Below are 20,948 nucleotides of genomic sequence, written 5' to 3'. Positions count from 1 at the left end.
TAGAATATCTATTTTGAGATCTTTATTAATATATTGTTACACAAGTGATATTTTCAATTAATTTTTTAAGAACGATGAACAAGTCGCCAGTAATCCTAATGTTCTCAAGCATGCCAAAAGCCAATGCAGCCAGTGGTCAATTCTGGACTGAAACTGGCCAATCCTGTTCAGGCCTCAGTCCATCTTGATCTACAACAACAACATGATGATTGTCATCAAAGCATGTCTAGCTGCCAACATCTGTCGTGTAACGATGCAGGTGTATTCATTCATATTCTATGGTTCTTCAAGCCATCCCAGTCTCAGTCTTTTGATGTAGCTACACAAATCGACAATAGTTTTGCCGGCAATCGTATCACAGGTAGAGAAGCTACGTTCTTGTACAGCTAGCTACCTTTCAATTTCTGAGCTGAGAGAACGAGAGATAGATAGATAGATAGATAGATAGATAGATAGATAGAGAGGGAGGGAGATCAGGCGTAGGCCGCCGGCGACAGGCGCGGGCGCAGAAAAACTTTGAGAGGCACAGCCTTGGGAAGAGCCAGGCCAAACTTCTCGTCCATGTTGAGCTCCTCGCCGTCGGGGAGGCTCCAGTCGAAGGCGTGCACCAGCATGCCCAACAGGTACTGGACGAACACCATTCCCACCAGCTTCCCCGCGCACACCCTTCTCCCCGCCCCGAAGGGGATGAACTCGAAGTCGTTCCCCTGCGGATCGTACCTCGCGCCCTTGCCGGTGATGAAGCGGTCGGGGTCGAACACCAGCGGCTCCTCCCACACCTCCGGGTCCCGCCCGATGGCCCAGATGTTGACGAGGAGCCGGGTGTTCTTGGGGATGTAGTAGCCGTTCACCTCGCAGTCCTCGTGGGAGAAGTGGGGGAGGCTGAGAGGGGTGGACGGGTGCAGCCGCATCGCCTCCTTGCATACCGCCTGCAGGTATGCGAGCTTCGGCAGGTCGGTTTCCTCCAGCAGGCGGTCGCGGCCGACCACATCGTCCAACTCCGCCTGCGCGCGGCTGAGGATCGCCGGGTTCTTGAGCATTTCCGCCATGGCCCACTCGACGATGATGGCGGAGGTATCGGTGCCGGCCGTGAACAGGTCCTGCATCAACACAGCTTGTTATGCACACTGTTCGAGTCAGATCAACTCAGAGAAATGCATTACATGGAATGGAATCAAGAGAGCCTCAAAACAGACACCCATATGATCCAAGCTGTCAATCTTATCATATCTATCTACCCTGCCACCAACATCGTATTGAAAACTAAGTCATTGGCTAAATCACTCCCTTACTTTCTGCTCGTTTTGCTCAATCTTGCCCGGACAAGTGTACGCAGAAGAGCCTGACTTCATTAATAGGCTAAGTATTGAACAGGACAAAAGTCGTATCAAACACTTCATTACGGCGTTGACATGCCACTACCATCTTCATTCTTGATGTGTATACGACGAGACACAGCCGATAAGTGTCCAAGAAAGCCCAAAGCACGAGCGTGGAAAGGTGAAAAAGTTGCTATCAAACGAAGATATAGGAGGCGGCCGGAATCTGGTGGTGGTCATATTGTTATGAACTCGACAAACAATGGATAATACCGTTGACCTTGAGACACTGTTCATTGAAGATAACAAAGCAGTAATTTGAAGAGATGATTCCCATCGGAAAACTTACGAAGATGAGTGCTTTAACGTTGACTTCCGAGATGGTCTCCCCGTCCTCCGTCACCTTGTTGGCCATGACCTTGTCGATGAAGTCCAGCCTCCCCTGCCGCTCCCCCTTGGCCGCCTCGTGCTCGTCGAACAGCTTCGTCACCATGGCGTCGAACCTCAAGTGCACGCTCAACATCTTCTTCTGTATCCCCTGCAGGTCCATCCACGCGATCGACGGGAAGAAGTCGCCGATGTTGAACTGCGCGCCGCCGGTCAGCATGTCCACCAGTATGTCCTTGAACTTGTTGGACTCCTCCCCGTGGGCGTTGAACACCCGCCTGCTCACCAAGATCAACCCGACGACGTTGGCCAGCGTGCACACCAGCACGTCCATCAGCTCCACCGGCTCGCCGGCCTCGGCCAGGCCGTGCAGGGAGCGGGCCATGCGCCGGAACTCGTCCCGGCGGACGGGGGCCCAGTCGGCGAAGGCCTTGCCGCCGAGGAGGTGCAGGCTGCACATCTTGCGGAGGAGCTTCCACGTCGGGGTGTAGTCGGCCATCACCAGGTTCTGGCGCTGGTAGCTGACGTCGCGGGCGCTGATGGGGTCGGGGCGGTTGGCGAACTGGGCGTCGACTGTCTTGAGGAAGGCGCGTGCAGCGTCGGCGTTGGAGGCCACGACGCAGCCATGAGAGCCCAGCCGGAGGAACATGATGGGGCCGTAGCGCTCGGCGAGGCGGGCGAGGCTGGAGTGCGCGCTGGCCCCGACGAGGAGAAGCGAGCCGAGGATGGGGAGCCCCCGGGGGCCCGGCGGGTAGGGGAAGCGGGAAGGCGACTTGCGGAGGAAGCGGTGGAGGAGGAGGTGGACGAGGAGGCAGAGCGCGGTGGCGGCCACGAGGTAGGGATCGATCGCCATACTGCTGCCGATGGTGCAATCTATGAGAGTCTTCTCCTCGTGATGAAGCCCGGAAGTGCTACAAATAGCCGCTAAGAGAGTAAAAAAATGTGAACATCAATTTTTTACTTTTCTGCGCCCATAGCAATCTTTAACATTAAACTATACAAGAAATAAAATGTACAGACATGAAACGGAAGCTATAAAATTTTGTTCAAAATACGATCACGTTTTCGTTGGTAGGTTTATGTTAACTGCAGCATGAAACAAGCATAAAAAAGATGAAGAGGTGCCAGTCTGTTCTCTAAATCAATCCTCCATCCAGATTGCCAGTGTTAATGTATCAAAAAGCATGTAAGTTAATATCAATTGTTATTTCTATGATTCATTCAACATGAAAGACAAATTTTGCTTCATCCATAAGAAATGGTCTAAAAGAAAAAGGTTTGGTCGTTTTCATTCCTTTTTTTTTTTAATTTCACATAACATGGTGGAAGTAAATGGAAAAAGGTGAAAATGATTGTGCTGAATTTGTGATGGAAACTCTCTCTCTCTCTCTCTCTCTCAATGGGATGAAAACTTGGAGGATAAGACGAGATGCAGTAGATAAAGGAAGTTGAAACTTTTGCTGGACGATCAAATGAATCCATTTTGCAAACCTAGTGAATGGCCCCCCCTAAGAATGCACAACAGTTGGGATTTAACTGTAGGAAAGCAGAAGAGAGACGAAGAACAGCAACAAACATGGCAGATTTGGTGGGAACGGGAGCAGATTGCTGTGACTTGTTGGCATTTAGCATCTGTTCCATGTTATCTTGCTGATTCCATGTTTCAACCAGATCTGTAACACCCGAGTGAATCAACTCAACACTTCCCCACACAGCCTTCACCTAAACAATGCTTTGACTGACATCAGGCTGGCATAAGGAATGAAACAGATGTGGCATCTGAAAGCTACAGTTCATCTACTCTCTTATGTGGCCTCTGAAAGCTACACTTTCTTTTAATGAAACTTCCAATACAGGAGGCTTCAGAAAAATCATGAACTACCCAAATCAAACGAACGGGTGTTACTTCTTGAGGTCCATAATTGCTGTGGGATTTGTTGAAACAGAGAGGGATGTTAAGCTCCACGAAAAGAAGTCCCGAAAAGCTCAATCGCATGTATAGCACCACTTCTTTGACTATTTCTACGTTTGATGATGTTTATGTATTCACACTGTTCTTGTTGAGAATATCTGTGCTGCTATAAGGTTAAGGCTCCATGAACTAATAATCCAAGATGAGAAACAAATATGCAGGAATCCAATTGAAAGAATCAAAATGCTCTATCATGCTATCTGACTTCACAGTGGCCTTCAATAATTTGATCAAAACCAAAAGTGATGGCCCTCGAGCGAGCTATTATAATATAGTTAAAGCAAAGAGTAAGTCTTGTTATAGCTATATAATAAGGTCATTTAGTCTTATATTAATTAAGGAGTAGGAGTCCGTCGAATCTTCTTTACCCTTAAAAATTCTTTTTAGAGTTAATGTGCTCTAAAAAGTAAAATCGTATGAGTACACTCATATATCTAAAATGGATAATTCAACGCAAGCCCAATAACCACTAAGTGATTTATCACCATGAGATTCTATATTTTTTTCTCGACATTAATTGTTAGGACCTTGAGACAAAGACATGTATGGATGTGCAGTTTCGTGGATTTAGCCTACTTGCTCAATAAAAACAAGAAAAAAAAGACTGCCAAAAAAAATGATTGACTCTTTTTTAATATTTAATTATGGATTTGCCTTCAAAATATAGGCTAATTGGTACGCCAAAAACCCTAACCACACTACATATTGTAATTTTTCGATTGACGTATGCATATTACTTGTGCGTTCTTTAATGGTTGATTCGGATACCGTGTGTCCTCTATGATTTGTGACTGATATCGAGTTATGTAATTAGAAGTTGAAGTAATTAAGAGCCATCCTTAGTTGATGTGAATCACTTTTTCTTCCCTGACCTCTTCTAATATATGTATGAATAGTATCTGTAAGCGCTTAATGGAATTATACTACTTTTAGTGAAGCGAGTTGCCTAAAATCTAAAGATGCATTTTAATGTAATAATATTTGCCTTAAAGGACGACAATGATGCCATAACAACTTGTACTTGATTTAGAAAGGATAAAGGACATCGCTCTCTTAGAAATTGATTGATTGACATTGAAAAACTCTAGTAGATGCATTTATTCTAATTGATCTTGGAAAACTAAATGTAAATAAGTTAAACTTTTATTAGTAATTCTTATAAAAGAAATTTTAATGATTTGTATACTCGTCTACTTTTAGAGATTCAGTTGTTTTTTATTTTTCTTTCCGTGCATTATATACACTTAGTTTTCTTCTAATATACTCTTCTAGAATGAGGAGTCATGTCTCATAATTTGAGAATCAAATGTGAAATATTCATGGTATGATGCGTCATCTTCTCTATAATGATGATGTTATTGTTGTGATGCAAATCAATACTTAGCGGAACTAAATATGCTGTAAATATGAAATTGTACCATACATAATGGAGGTTAATTTGCACCAAATATGCAATCAAAACAAGATTGGAGATAATATTAGAGAAGCAGGAAGAAGAATCGAGTAACTATTTCAGTTGTTATATTTGAGAAAACTCTAAAATGTAATCATCTGTTACATCTACAATATTCTTACACCAAAAGGTTCCCCACAGTTCATCTAACGTAAATGAATATATAAAAGAATCAGTAATACTTGACATAACATGTTCTTTCTTTTCTTACACTCTATATACATTGTGATGTAGAGAGAGACTGCATTACGTTCCCTGTGGATTAGAAAAATCGATGTGGCTTGGACTGCATGCTATGTCATCGTTACGTAATAAAGAGGAGCTGTGTCATCATCCGTAGAAATTTCAAGAGCTTCTTGTCGACAGTCCAATCGATCACCAGCGGTTTTGCTCGTCTACCTCAATAGTCTCAAGGTTTTCTAGTTGCGGACATCACGGAGTTGAATTTCTATTGTATCTCTGAATAGTCAACTGACTTTGCATACAACTTTTCCAAGATCAGACTTTGCATACAACTGACTTTGCATACGTCAAGACTCGAGAGTTTGACTTTATGGATGTAAGCAGCACAGCGAGATCTTTAGGTTACATGAATTCAGGTAAGTCGAAGCAACTTCCAACAGCAGCCTAAAAACTGAAGAACTACATGATATTTTGCATCTGGTGCAGGTGCTGATCATAATATAGGAGCTTTGTGCATGGATCCTAGTTTTGGTTTGTATCTGCACTGCATAAACTAAAAGCTAGATGACAGTGAGGGCAGACAAGTCGAAATGACACCTCCGAGATATGTAATCTTTTCTTGACATCACTGCTTGCTTCTGTGTTCCACGATGCCTTGTTTTCTTGTCCATGGAAAGTTTTGCTAGCTCATCACGCTGTATTCATGCAATTGACGTCCTCTTTTTGATGATGAATGCTCTTCTTCCTCCGAACTATTCGATTGTGGAGAGAAAAAGAAGAGCGGTGAGGCTTTTGTCAAAATAGATAAAAAGATAAACCCTTTTTACATGTTAGTTCGATGTTGTATGCTGTAGTCACTACAAGATTTACAACTCCAATTTGAATCACAAATATAAAAATTATGCGCATGTCCAAGGATTAGAACTTCGGTGTCCCTATAGATGTTTAGGATTTGCCATGATTATTGACACAATTGTTTAAAACATTCACCAACAAGACAACATGGACGTGAATCAAAAGATCAAGATGAGAAGGTCAATCTCTCCTCAAACAACAAGGCGACTATTGTCACCCTATTATCTTCATGTTATACATATATATATTCCAAAGACTATTACATAGAAACCGGTAAGCATAACGAATGAGATTTTCCTAACTGCATAGCATATGATATTTCTTCAACTGCATGAGGATACTTAAAAGTTTTAAGAGTCAGAGCCTCCCTGTTGTACAGAGTCTTCGAGTCTATTTCCACAATTATATGCATAATGCCGGAATACAGTTCCCGCAATATATCAACAGTTTCACAATAAAAGATATCTGGAAACAATTAAGCAGTGGTAACCTGAAAAGACACAAGAAGCATCAAACATTTAGAAGATTTATTACCATTGTATGTGCAATGTCACCCTACTCCATGCTCAACATATGATGTTATTTTTAAAATTTGAAATAATCTTTTTTTTAATTAGAAGTATTAAAACTTCAAAAAAATTTGTACAATCAATAAAGTGATATCATCTATGTACATGAAAACAGAATGGCACTTCATGATTGTCCCTAGACATTCATGTGACTGAATACAATGTATCAATTTAAAAATTAAAAGTATTGAATTTTGAAATAATTTCATACAACCAAGGAAGTGATAGCATCTACAATCCCTTAAAAAGATTTTTTACTTTACAATTGTTAAAACCTGTTTTCGGGTAAATAATCAGTATTTAAACTAAGAATTAATGTATGATTATCGTAAAAGAAAATAGAGAAACTATTTTCTTAATCCAACTTTACCATCTATGAATGTGCTAGCTAGTTTGATTGGTAAATATATTGTCAAATCACTGCAAAGTCTTAAAATCAAATCCTCAAAATCTGTCTTTCTGCTTCTTACCCAAGTGTTCACTAGTTTACTTGGGATTTTATTGAACCAACTTGTCCCCTCCTCCAAACTAACTATTAGTTGAAACTTTAATTTGCATTGATATATTTTAAAAGTTATTATGATACCAATATTGTGATTAATCTCATAGGCAACTTTTGCATGCACTAAAATTTAAATGCTAATTAAAAGAGAAAGCTTTGCTACCTTCCATAATTGTTGATTCTGGAATGCGTGACACTAGATGCCTTCCCTCTTTTTTTTGAATTGTTTCCCCAAGATTGGAATCGTTACGGATTGGAGGCCGGAGAGATATTGGCACAAATCTTGGGGTAATGATTTAAGCTTCGGGCAATCCTCGATATACACCCGATGAAGCATCGTGAGGTGTTGCAGTTCAAGTGGCAAGGACAGTAGGTTTGGACAATCATCAATAAATAAACTCTCGAGAGAGGTGAGCTGACCAATGTCTTCTGTTAATGAAGTTAGACTTATGCAATCAAGAATATTGAGTCTTTTGAGGGACGTGGGGCACCTAGGCATTTTTTTCAATCCCCCACATTCAATGATGCAAAGATCTTCTAGCTCCGGTGGGAGTCCAATTGGTATTGTTGTTGATGATGATGGAAGTGCAGGCGAGAAATCAATCAGGTTGCCACAATCCATTACAACTAATGATTTCAAGGACTTCAAGCCTTGAAACTCCTCAGGGAACGTCCTCAGATCTTCACAAGAATCGATTGTCAGAGCGTGAATGGAAACGAGGCTTTTCCAAAACATGGACCGCCTTGATGAGAACAACCAGTCGCAGTCACTGGTATACAATTGTCGAAGCCCTATGCTCCATGATGCCTTCGTGTCCTCTCCCTGTATCTCGATCTCGTTGCGTCCAACGATACGTAATTCTTCAAGGAACTGTAGATCACGAGGAAAGGTAAAACGTGTCTCGGCATCTACAGTTGCACTATCAGCGTAAATCAAGAGGACAGGCTAATGTGCTCAGGTTCTCAATCGATCCCAACATCCTGTTGCCGCTCGGCATACCCAGAAATTTGAGGGAAGGCAACCGTGGCATTGATCCCAACTTCGAGCACTCTGAGATTCTTAGCTCAACAAGGTGCGGGAAGCACTTCCCCTCCTCCACTGCTCCGCCACCCTCCACCTCCCACCATTGCTCCAAGCTTGGCATCCCCTCCAGAACCAGCCTTTTCAATGCCGGGAATGTTTGTTCTCTGCAATCACCTCCACCTTCACCACGGATGATATGCTTCAGGGAATACATATGTTTTAAACAGAGCACCTCGAGCGAGGGCAGCTGCCAAAACGAAGGGAGATGCTGGCAATTTCTGCATCCACCGAGATGAATCTCCACCAGCAGCTGGTACCGACTCAACAATTGCTCATCTGATGTCCACGTCGGAAACCTGACTCCTCCGTAGCCCCAGATCGATAGAGCCTTTATGCCGTCGGGTGGTGCCAGTGCTTCCAATAACACCTCGCTATTCTCAGCTCTCGTCTCAACATTCTCGGAAAGTGATTCTTTCTCAGTCCATTCGACAACTCCCCAACATAGTGACAAAGAGTGTAGGTCTCGTTTAGAATGGAGATTAGCTTCTCTTGCATTTGCAGCATCTCTCACTTTTCCCAGGCCATATATCTCTAGTTTGCCTGAAAGGTTTAACTCCTTTAGCTGTCCTATTCCTCTCCCAGCACCAACACCCACGATGTATTTTGACAATGTGTGCAAGCAGCTTAATCTCCCCAGGCCTTCGGGCATGTCCCTCAGCTCCGTACATTCATCGAGATAGAGATGCCTGAGATTACACATATTCTTCATCTTACTTGGCAACTTCCGTAATAGTTGACATCCAGAAAGCTTCAACGTCTGCAAGTTGAGCAGCGTGGTGATAGCTTCAGGTAACTCCGCTATTTTAGAGTAAGAAATGTCCAGGAATCTGACATGCTTGAGATGTTGTGCTAGATTTAGCAACATCGTAGCATTTAAATTATGGAATCCTAACACTCTTAATTTGGCCGGTCTTGAAATGTTGTCCACAGCTTTTCCAAAATATGCATCTCGTACCAGTAGCGTCCGCAGGGCAGGAAATTTCCCCAGCGTCTCGTGGATTTTGTAAGACGAGGAGGTGCCTGGTGAGGACAAGTGATGCACATTTTTCTTTGGTGCTGTGGCGGTGCATGGCTCTAGCAACGCAACACCTTCTTCCCCTGATATATGTTGTGCAAGGTCACGAATGAGGTCGTGCATCTTGCATGTTCTCAAACTGCAATATCCTTCGACTTCTAACTCATAATTTCTCCAACGAAAATAATCACGCATGATATTACCCAAGAAGTATATGTATCTACGTTCTTTAACTCGGCGTACATCTTGAAAGAAGCATCTCTTGTGTAGCTCCATGAAAATTCGGTGGCCTTTAACCTCCGGTTCTGCTGTTCCTTCCGATGGAATAAACCCCTGACCCATCCACAGTCGAATCAACATGTCTACTTCTATCTCGTAATCTTTGGGGAATATGGCACAGAAGGCGAAGCATCGCTTCAGGTGCGAAGGCAAGTCATTATAACTCAGAAGCAGTGCAGGTAGGATATCACCTTCACCCACTTTGGTATCCCAGATGTTACTTTCCTTTATAGCAGACCACTCCCTTTCATCGTTCTGGTAGCTCAGCATGCTGCCCAGGGCCTTTACTGCGAGAGGCAATCCCCCACACTTTGTTACAATGGCTTTTCCAATCTCCACCAGATTTTGATGCTGCTGCTTATCATCATCTTCTCCGCTTGGAAATGCTCTTCTCCTGAACAAATCCCATGAATCTTCTTCAGATAGGAATGCCAGCTTGTGAGTGGTGAGCGTGCCCATCATGGACGACACTCCATCACTACGCGTGGTCACGACAACTCTGCTTCCGTCTCCTCCGCAGGCTAACAGCGCTTTTAAGTCGTCCCACTTCGATGAGTCTTCATTCCACACGTCGTCTAACACAAGCAGATATCTTTTCCCGGCCAATACATCTCGAACACTGCATTGTAACATGTCCATAAATTTCAGGTCGCTCTGTCTCCCAGTGGCGGAACTGATGATCGCTTTAAGAATCTCTCCCAGATCAAAAACAGAGCCCACACAAACCCAAATACGCAATTGGAAATGCCGCTCCACCCGCTTGTCTTGGTAGATCAGTTTAGCTAAGGTAGTCTTTCCTAATCCTCCCATGCCAACTATAGGGAGGACTGCAATCTTCTCATTCTCATCCTGCTGTTCTATTAGCAGCTTTACTATCTCATCCTTCTCCTCGCCTCTACCAATAACATCCGATTCCACGACATAAGAGTGTGTTTGTCGTACAGTTGGGGGGGTTTGCTCTTGTGTGCGAACTGCAAAATTGAACTTACGACTCTCTGCTACAATCTCATCTATACTCTTTACTACTTCAGTCAATTTCCTTGCCATTTTGAATCGAAAACAAAGTGGATTATGGGATGAAAAGAAGTCACTGACCTTGCCCATCATCTTGTTCTCGATTGCTCTGTTACTCTTCCTGAGGGTTTCGAGATTAAAGTCGTCGAGAACGTCCTCTGCAGCGTAGGCCGCATCCCTGAGTGCCGTCAACCAATTTTTGACGGCAGTGTCCTTAATCTGCTGCTCCTCTGCATCTCCAACGATGGATTGAATCCGCAACAACGTCCTCTCAAGCTTTTCCAGGTCCTCCTCCAGACCCCAGACACCACCTATCTGCCGGACTACGCTATTCTTCGTTGAGCCGATCAGAATTTCCAAGAAGGACGAGAGAAGTGCCTCGACAACCATGATTATTGTTGTCAGAATATGGTGGTGCTGGAGGTTCAATGGACGATGTATCTCAGGTTGCATACGAGTCTTTTGCACCTCTCCGACCTTATTTTTCTTTCTCGCTTGGATGGGATGGAATTTGTTAGCTGCGGATGCAAGCTACTAACGAAAAAGTTTCTGCTTCCGTGGATTGCACGCAGCATACGATACTATTCCTTTCTTCTTCTTCCTCTTCTTACAAAGCGGTTAACGAAAAAGTTTCTGCTTCCCTGGATCGCACGCAGCATACGATACAATTCCTTTCTTCTTCTTCTTCTTCTTACATAGCGGTTTTCTTTAACTATGCAACCCGAGAGGAGTTGCTATCTCCTGACCGCTATCTCCTGCTGTCTCATAAACTTTCTATTCATCGGAAGAAACTGCTTATCGATATTGACTTGGTGTCAATGGAGTGCAGACATATTACTTCACATCCAATGGAGACAGACAGCATCAGGAATCTGATAATATACTCTACTTAAAGCGAAAAATGCACCATCAATCTTCTGCTTTTTCGACAATAATCCACCGTTCCAGCCTCGGCAAGTTCATCTTTTCGGCACAAGGCAAAGCAAGAACATGAAGCAAATCATTACGTACACCCAACCAAGAAGCAAAGAACCTCTCGTTCTGTGAGTCCAGGGGAAACCTGCCCTCTTCTCCATTACACAGGATCAGCATACCTTCCTTTTTTCCACACAAAAATGAGATGTTTTGGTAGCTCGAGCAAAAGACGGCAACCATTTTTGCTCTACCTCTATAGCTCTCTGCTAATATCAATTTCCCTCCTCGCTTACACCGTCTCTCTAGTCTTGGGCATCCCGAGGTTGTCAAAGCTTCAAGGCTGGTGAAATATCACCATAAACCACCATCGGCGTCGATTTTAGCTTATGGAATCTCTCGAATTCCTTATCTGAAGGCGAAGATGATATGTTTGGACGACAACTAATGGATGAACTTTGGAGAGATACGAGCTGAGTAATGTATTCCATTAACGATATTAAACATGGGGAGTTTTGAGAGAAGAAGTCTTTCGAGGGATGCAGGGCAATCTGCGACAGCTCATCATGGAGGGAGGCGAGGCTTTTCCAGAAGTTGGATTGCTCCGACGAGAACAACCAGTCGCAGTGACGGACGTGCAGTTCTGCCTAAGCTCCATGATATGCCCTCTCCTCGAACCAGCCGCAGATGGATTCCTTTGATAGACGCCTCGAGGACACCGTTTTCCCAAGGAATGGCATGTCTCACCAACTCTACTACTTCACCTCCTCGGCTGCTCCTCCATCCTCGTCAAAAAAATAAATACCTCTGGGATCAATTGAGAAATTGGATAATTTAAAATTTTAGTGCATGCAAAATTTGCCTACATAAATCAATCATCATTGTGTTTGAATCTAACTAATACCAATTCCATCAAAAAGCACTTGAGCTTCTAAGTTATAAGTCAAACATAGTACATATAACTCAATTCTTCTGATTAGAACATATAAGTCAAACACAAACTTAAGTCAAAGGGTTAATCTTTTAAATTATGGGTCAAGGCTATTATATGTAATCCGATTATTTCAATCATTATCGATATGAAAATATAATCTCTTACACATGAATATATTTCCAGCAAAGACATTATGAAGATAGGAACATTTTTACCTGACAATTAATTGCTCAAATTTTTTATATTTTGATACTGTTATCATATTTCTTAATTTTGCATGAAATTAGAAGTTATATCATTATGTAAATTTAAATGCACCACAACAAGATCAATTTTGAAGATATCATCTGTTAGAGCTAGCCCCAGGATATTTACCAAAGGGTAATTTTGGCAACACAACAAAGACAATAAAGCGGAATTAAAAAAAGCGACAAGAACAAACAAAACACCATAACACCAGATATACGTGGTTCGGTCAAATGACTTTGACCTACATCCACGGAAGAAAGAGGAGCAAATTACTATTATAAAAGAGGGACACTTACAAATGCCTTAGGAAATGTTCCTAAGCCATAAAACACCTTCAGCTTCCTAAACAAGAAGACTTCAAACCATAAGCAGGTTTTCTTGTGATGCCTGCTGTACTTCTTGTGGTGTCTGTGGTACTTCTCGTGGTGTGTCTAAAATCAAAGCTCAGGCCCTTATTTATAGTTCCAAGACGAGACAACAAGTCTAATTTTCCCGATGTGGGACTATGGGACTTGCCAAACTAACAAATCTCCACCTTGGCATGTCCCAACAAAACTTGCTCCACCTTCTTCACAAAAGCCCCAACGGGCAATCACCAACAATGAACACCAACCAAGTCCAAGCACTGCTTGAACTTGTAAACCGGAAGAGGCTTCGTAAACATATCAACTGGATTGTCCTTCGTATGAATTTTCTAAACAAGGACTTTTCCTTCAGCAATCAACCACTTAGCGGAATTATCACAAGAAACTGCATCTGAGTAGGAAGTAGGCTCACCAACTTCACTTGTCTCTTCTGCAACAGACAAAGCATATGCAACCAAATTTGCATACCTTTGTGGTGGTCGAATATTTCTCATATGACGCATATGCCATAATTTGGTGATGTCAGAATCAGACAATGATGATGACGAAACTGCAACTGAACCTGTGATAGTAGTTCCCTGCAGAATATACAAGCTACCAGACCTACAAGCTTTCATAACAACAAGGGCATTTCTAGAAACTTTCATAACTCCACCTTCAGCTGTGTATTTACACCCAAGGGCCTCTAGGGTGCCTAAAGAGATGAGATTCTTTTTCAAATCAGGAACATGTCTAACATTAGTGAGCGTCCTCACAATACCATCATGCATTTTAATTCGGATTGTTCCTCTACCAACAACATCACATGCGGCATTATTGCCCATCAAAACAATTCCACCATTACAAGATTCATATGTGGAAAACAAATCCCTATTGGGACACATGTGATAAGAACAACCTGAATCTAAAATCCATTCATTTTTAGACTTTGTCCTGTCATCAATAGCAAAGAAAATATTTCCAAAATTCTCATCGGATGCTACACTAGCTTCAGCGGATTCAATAGTTTTCTCAACAAAATTTTTCTTTTGCTTTAATTTATTTTTCAATTTAAAGCAATCAGATTTAATGTGCCCCATTTTATGACAATATCTGCATTCCAAATTTCTATGTCTGGATTTAGATCTAGATTTAGATCTACTACTATCAAATTCTCTTTTATCCATTCTCCCCCTAACAACCAGACCCTCAGCCTGATTCTCTCTACTTTCCCCAGTGATATTCTTGTCTATCTGCTCCTTAGATTTCAGTGCAGATTTAATTTCTTGATAAGAAACTATTTCTTTTCGATAAATCAAAGTATCACGGAAATGCTTAAAAGATTGGGGAAAAGAACACAAGAGCAACAAAGCCTTATCCTCATCATCAATTTTTGCATCTATATTCTCCAAATCCATAACCAAAGAATCAAACTTATCAAGATGCGAGAGTATAGATGTACCTTCAATCATCCGAAGCATATATAGTCTCTGCTTCAAGTAGAGACGATTCTCCACTGTCCTCTTCATGTACAAGGCTTTAAGCTTGTCCCACATGCTCTTAGCCGTAGTCTCTGTAGCTACCTCCCGTAAAACCTCGTCAGAGAGATTTAGAATGATGCTGGATCGGGCCTTCTTATCCATACCCGCAAGATCTTCCTTTGACGTACCATCTGAAATATTCTCAGCACCCTGAAGTGCCAAATCAACTCCGTCTTGAACCAGAATGGCCTCCATCTTGAGTTGCCACATGCCGAAGTTGACATTTCTGTCGAATTTCTTGACAACAATCTTTGTTATTGTCATCGTTGCCAAAAGATCCCAAAATCAGGCTCTGATACCAGTTTATTAGAGCTAGCCCCAGGATATTTACCAAAGGGTAATTTTGGCAACACAACAAAGACAATAAAGCGGAAATAAAAAAAGCGACAAGAACAAACAAAACACCAGAACACCAGATATACGTGGTTCGGTCAAATGACTTTGACCTACATCCACGGAAGAAAGAGGAGCAAATTACTATTATAAAAGAGGGACACTTACAAATGCCTTAGGAAATGTTCCTAGGCCATAAAACACCTTCAGCTTCCTAAACAAGAAGACTTCAAACCATAAGCAGGTTTTCTTGTGATGCCTGCTGTACTTCTTGTGGTGTCTGTGGTACTTCTCGTGGTGTATCTAACATCAAAGCTCAGGCCCTTATTTATAGTTCCAAGACGAGACAACAAGTCTGATTTTCTCGATGTGGGACTATGAGACTTGCCAAACTACCATCATCACCTTTTTATTAACTTCTGAAGCTCTCTCTCTCTCTCTCTCTCTCCAGATTGTGTATATCACACAGAGTCAACCTTTAATTGCTTGACAAGCAACCACCTGGTGTCCCAACTGCTTGTTTTGTGTATGTTCAATGGCAAGAGATACTCCAATATGCCTACATTTCGATCCCGTGGGTTTGAGTTGCAGAGGCCCATCCAGCATTATGCTCTTTGGGACTGTTGAGGATTAAATAGTTAGACATTGGGCTTCTTAACCCACACTTGATCTGCATTGGAAATGGTAGCCAACTTGATGAATTCATGCTGTGGATGCACAGAAGCTGTTCGATGAAATGCCTGTAAGGAGTGATTCCTTTGCATGTTATTTTTTTTCTTTTTGTCCTTTAGAGTGTTTTATTGAAATATTTCATGTGATGACGAACAAAAGGTGTTCATTTAAATTTCACTATTCTGTTCAGTTTAGGATACAAAGTTGAGGGATCCATTGAAACTGGAATCTGAAGATCATAGATGTTAAATTTGTTTTGCAGAGCTCAACTCCAGAAGAAGCACAGAAGCATTTGCCAGAATAACATCTATAATAATGAATTTATCACCAGGAGAGTATTCAAGAGAAAGTTTTGCCCAGTTTTATTGGTTAAGATGAAGGATGCCCTTTGAAGCACTTCAGATTCAATGAAAGAAATTCGAGGTCATTAAGAACTCACAAAGAAAGCAACAGTAACAGGAGGCTGAAATCTATTCATAAATTTCAATGGTGAAGCAAGCTCTTCTGTTGATCATTGGTTAAGATGGAAGACATGCATAGTTAAACCCGTAAAAGTAGAGGTTATTGGTAATTGGTGAAGTGAGCAGAAGATTTACCTCCACTCTACACGGTTCTAATTCATTGTAAGTGTAACTTCGCCTCTTAATAATTACAATACTGGTTGTTATCTAAATTGTTTGGAATTCAGAAGCATTGCAATTGAAATAGCTTTTGCACAATCCAGGAAGTGACAGCATATATAAACGGGAAAATAGTTTATTACTTCACAATTGTTATCTGACATCCATATGACTTTGTGTAGCTGTTTGAAATTTAAAACTATTGGACTTTGATATAATTTTGCTCAATCAATGAAGTGATAGCATCTATAATTTTCACAATTTCTCTGAGAATAAAGGTTATCATTTGAATTTATCATAAACATGCTACTTGCCAAAACAAATCAATCATGAATTCTAAAATTAGTGAATATTAAAATAAGTAAAAAAGAATGATATTCTGAATACATAAATGAAACATTTATCATAAACACAAGCTATAGTATGTTAAGAGCTTTTAAGTTTCTTAAAAATGCTTCTCCTATGTGGGAACCGCACTTTACAAACACAGCTGGGTGGCCAATGGGAGCATCAACCCAGGCTTCAAATCCTTGATTATGCCCCGGGTGATTGAAAGGCCTGGTGAAGATCTTTCCTGTCCAAATGTGTTGCCAGGAACACCCACCTGCCATAGGGAAATAGGCCTTGACCTCCTTTTTGGCTTTGTCAAGGACAGGAACTACCAGTATATCTGTCCCAACTAAGAACTGCTGGTATGTCAAGCTATGTACATGCTTGTCATCTGGATAGTGGAGGAAAAGATGCCTAGCAACAGGCAAGCCTCTCTGAGCTGCCTCCTGAGAAAAATAAATCAACAAAAGAAGCACATCAGAAAAATGAAAAGATGATTTCTTGCATATAGATATTATTTTTTTTTGAAACAAAATCTAATATCCATATACATTTATGAAAATGTACCTTTACAAGTTGGATTCGGTAGAATTTCCAAGCTTTGTATATCTTGGCACAGCGTGCAAAATGAGCTAATGTGTTTCTGTTAGAGTAAAACTGGCAATTGGACGATGGCTTGTTTCCCTGTAGATGCTACAAATGTTAGTGATGCTTCCACTTAGGGAAGTATGGAAATCAAACTTTGCTACTAGCTGAATTTTTTTGGTGCTTACTTCATGTGTCCGGAATACTACATTGAATGCATTTAATTCCATCCAGCGCATGAGAAGTTCTTCGCTTCGACAGTACCTGATGATAGGCATGTCTACTGTACAGTAGCCTCCAATATCACTATGGTTGAAGGCAAAACCTGAGAGGCCACTGCTCAGCAAACCTGTTACGCTACTCTTTATTCCATCATTAGCCTGCCAACTTACCATTTGATCACCCTCCCAAAACAACATAGACCACTTAGGGCTACCTCTGAAGCCAGCCCTCATGAAAAAGACTAAGTTTTCTTCTGGATCTTCCTTCTCCTTTCCATGACAGGTTGCTGCCCAATCATCTACAAATTCCCTGTTGACCTTAGCCCAAAGTTCAGGGTATCTGTTATGAGCTTCAAAGGGGTCTTCATCTATGTGAAAATATAAATACTGTGTTAGTGTTTCCAACATGTTAAAACATCATACTAATATTACAATAGAGAATTTTATTGAGTACCTGAATAGAGGTGAGCATCTAAAGGTAATCCTTCACCAAAATCGGCCATCCAACCTCTTACTCCAGTATCCACCATTTCGCGTAGAATTTTCTTGAACCAACTACTTGTTGCGGGATGTGTAAAATCCAGCATTCCCACATCAAAAGCCGTATTTGGTATCATGTATGTTCCTTGTGTTTTATCTTTTACTAAGATGCCTAAACTCTTAGCTTCTTCAAACAGATTCTTGTATTTGTTTGGCTTGTCATCAGTCTGCAAGTGACAATGATCTCTTTTTCAGTTAAAACTGATGACTGAATGAAATTGACCCATCTAATTAAACTGGAAAGGGCTCCACTGAGGGAAAGTTATTTACTGAAACAAGGCAGGGGTTGCAGTAGGTCATCACTCTAATATCATGAGTACGAAGATCGTTGACTAGCTCTCTCCATCCAGCATAATGGCAGGTATCAACTTCCCAGTTCCACCATAATTGTGACCCAATTACTGTTTCCCTCTTGCCAACCCAGTCCTGCAAGGTTATCACCTAGATTTTAATAAAGATTATAGAAAACATGCATTCATGTGTTGCAGGATGTCGTAACAGGTTGTCATGAATTCACACCACTAATTTTGCAAAGTGGTGGCTTCTATTTCTTCATGACTTCCCTTCTAGTTTTGAAGATCTTAGATCTGTGGTTAGCCATTTGCTATTTATTCTAAGGCCACGCACACTTGAACAAACACAAATGACATGATTGAACTTGTTGGTAGTGGTAACTTCATTTCATATAATTATTTGATGTGACTTACCGAGCTTATCTTGTATTTATCATAATTTTTCTTCTTTGAAATATTGTTCATATCATGATATTAGCATCAGTTTCAATCACCTGCAACCAAAATGCCGAAATAGGAATGTCATGATCCTGTAATTGATCCCACACTCTGCGGACAGCTTCTGTGCCTCCCTGCATCCCGACAACAGCACCAGAAATAATCCAGTTTGGAAGTACTGGAGGTCTCCCTATGGTTTCTGTATAGGTTTCAATTAGTTCAACAGGTGAATATCCATTCAGTATTCTTCCTTGAGCATAATTTCCATATATCTGTAAGAAGAATTTGCATTAGTTGTTTGTCATGCGGCTAGAAGTTTGATATGTACCCTTTCAGAAATACAAGTCACATCATGAAGAAGAAAAGATTAAGAGTTGAAGCGACTCAAAACTGTGCTGTCGAAGACAACAGTGCCACAAGACATGAGGTTGTCGATTGTCTTAGTATCAGGTTTGTCTCTTTTTTCCTAACTATGTAATTATGGATATACAAAAAATAGCCATTTAAGTGAGCTAATGTGTAGTATTTCATTTTCCCACAACTTTATTTTGTTTTCTGATGAAGATAAAACTATTTCACTCTGTCATGGTAAGTAAGATTCAGAGTTGGAAGATTTCATAAATCTTTTATGCTCTTCCATGTTAAGAAGTGAAAAGGCAATGTGTTCCACAAAGAGTCCATTCTAATTCCATTAGCAAAAATTGTAGAACTCAAATGTCACTTTTGAAAATTCAACTAAAAATCAAATAAATCATAGCTTTTGTCAGATTCAAGTACCTGAATCTGTACTCTATCAGGCTTTGTGAGATCAAAAGCTGAATAATTGTATCCTTCAAGATAAAGGGATCTCATTTTGGAGGTCATGTAGAATGGTGAAGGGGCATATGTCGTACTCCAATCACCTCCTGATCTGTCAATTGCGAAGCAGGAGAATTTACAATTTTGATTCTAAAAGAACCCTAATAAATAATGATTACCTGTAACTAATCAGATTGGCTGCGAAGGTGATGGGTTGATCTCCTCTTCCAATACCTTGCTCTTGGACAATTATAGGCACCCTCTTTCCTTTGAACTCCATATGGGAGAACTGCTCCCCAAAACCATAGAACTTTTCATCTTTGTCACTCGCATATGTGATGAAAACTTTATTGAATTCTGTAACCACTTGCTCTTCTCCTTGCTCATCCTGTGATGAGAGTGCAACAAAACCTCTTTGCCTTGAGATGTATGCAATGCATTGACGCTGCATTCGGATTAGTTTCCAGCTTGAGCCCTGTAGAATTCTTCTTTTTGTTACACTTGGGCTCAATTTCTTATCATATTCACCAAACTTTACAGAAAAACCAATTTGATTGCTGCTCCTCTGTTCAAACAAAAACCAGTATCTAGCAACAAATGAAGGTTTCCTAGCCCATCCAAATCTGATTTTTTTCTTCCCCAGGTACAAGCTTTTCTTAGGAAGTATGTTAGTCTTCTTACTGAAGAGCCTTCCTGTGATCATCAGAATCGGGGAGTAAGACTTATTGAATGATTCAGGAGTTCCTTTATTGTTTGAATTTGAAAACCCAGATAAGAGATTATCATCTTCAGCATTCTCTTCAATGTCCGCCTCATAAAGAACCCTTATTTCTTCCACAGACTGGTGCTTGCAGATGAAAAGGACATCACCATCCTTAATAGCAAAAGAGCCTCTGCTCTCCTCCACCTGAGTCTGGACAGCTGCAGCAGATATGAAGGCCTCTCCTGGGATTGTAGACCATATGCTCCTGTTAGGCTGAGATCGGTGCGAGATCGAAAGGCAGCCACCATTTCTACAGCTCCAAGCAAGCTGGAAATCCTCCCCAATCTGATAATTCTGGTCTTGTGAAATCTTGTGTGGATTGAAGGAGAGTCCTCCATGGATGAAAGGCAGGCACTTTGGGGTGGAAGGAAAGGGATTGTTGATGTGCTTGTGGTGCTTCTTGGAGATCCTCAACTCTGGCATGGTTGGCTAATTGGGAAGTGATGCTCTCCTCCTGTAGGTTGAAAGATTCAGAGATCCAACTGCCTCTATATATACAAATAGCAAATTAATCCTGAATATTCTGGTGGAGCCCAGATCATCACTATCTTGAGCAAATTCACCATAGAGACCTTTTCTTGTGTCAGATGCATTTACAGTTGTCCTATTTCTTCTTTTCCTTAATTGTATTTCTTTTATATAAAGCATCTATTATCATTATGTATTTGACAAATTCCCAACTATTTTCATGTTCTTTGTCATGTAGAAAAGTGTTGTATTTTGTTCATTCATGTGGTTCTACC

General features: G+C 41.2%; 3 protein-coding genes and 1 long non-coding RNA gene across 4 annotated transcripts; 1 reads left to right on the top strand and 3 right to left on the bottom strand.

Moving 5' to 3' along the window:
- Positions 1-241: 241 nt before the first annotated feature.
- Positions 242-2,723, bottom strand: LOC103998211 (flavonoid 3',5'-hydroxylase 1). Its single transcript, XM_009419620.3, has 2 exons — positions 1,669-2,723; positions 242-1,100 (listed from the first exon to the last, which is right to left on the bottom strand). Exons 1-2 carry the CDS (start codon positions 2,557-2,559, stop codon positions 474-476), a joined length of 1,518 nt encoding a protein of 505 aa, XP_009417895.2. The 5' UTR covers positions 2,560-2,723; the 3' UTR covers positions 242-473.
- A 3,604-nt stretch (positions 2,724-6,327) lies between these two features.
- On the bottom strand, positions 6,328-11,206 carry LOC135593283 (putative disease resistance protein RGA3). Its single transcript, XM_065083183.1, has 2 exons — positions 7,404-11,206; positions 6,328-6,659 (listed from the first exon to the last, which is right to left on the bottom strand). Exon 1 carries the CDS (start codon positions 11,083-11,085, stop codon positions 8,164-8,166), a length of 2,922 nt encoding a protein of 973 aa, XP_064939255.1. The 5' UTR covers positions 11,086-11,206; the 3' UTR covers positions 6,328-6,659; positions 7,404-8,163.
- A 5,361-nt stretch (positions 11,207-16,567) lies between these two features.
- Positions 16,568-20,628, bottom strand: LOC103998213 (uncharacterized). The gene is made up of 8 exons (XM_009419622.3): positions 19,622-20,628; positions 19,422-19,554; positions 18,701-18,916; positions 18,184-18,339; positions 17,828-18,080; positions 17,341-17,741; positions 17,135-17,251; positions 16,568-17,013 (listed from the first exon to the last, which is right to left on the bottom strand). The coding sequence occupies exons 1-8, from the start codon at positions 20,626-20,628 to the stop codon at positions 16,654-16,656; spliced, it is 2,643 nt and encodes an 880-aa protein (XP_009417897.2). The 3' UTR covers positions 16,568-16,653.
- LOC135593281 (uncharacterized) lies at positions 18,732-20,419 on the top strand. Its single transcript, XR_010479490.1, has 3 exons — positions 18,732-18,870; positions 18,981-19,094; positions 20,283-20,419. It is a non-coding gene; the product is annotated as an uncharacterized LOC135593281 (long non-coding RNA).
- Positions 20,629-20,948: the final 320 nt, after the last annotated feature.

The sequence above is a fragment of the Musa acuminata genome, chromosome BXJ1-9 (genome assembly GCF_036884655.1).
Source record: "Musa acuminata AAA Group cultivar baxijiao chromosome BXJ1-9, Cavendish_Baxijiao_AAA, whole genome shotgun sequence".
In the NCBI taxonomy this organism is placed as follows: domain Eukaryota; kingdom Viridiplantae; phylum Streptophyta; class Magnoliopsida; order Zingiberales; family Musaceae; genus Musa; species Musa acuminata.
The sequence above is the reverse complement of the archived record's forward strand: the minus strand, read 5'-3'. Positions and strand labels throughout refer to the sequence as shown.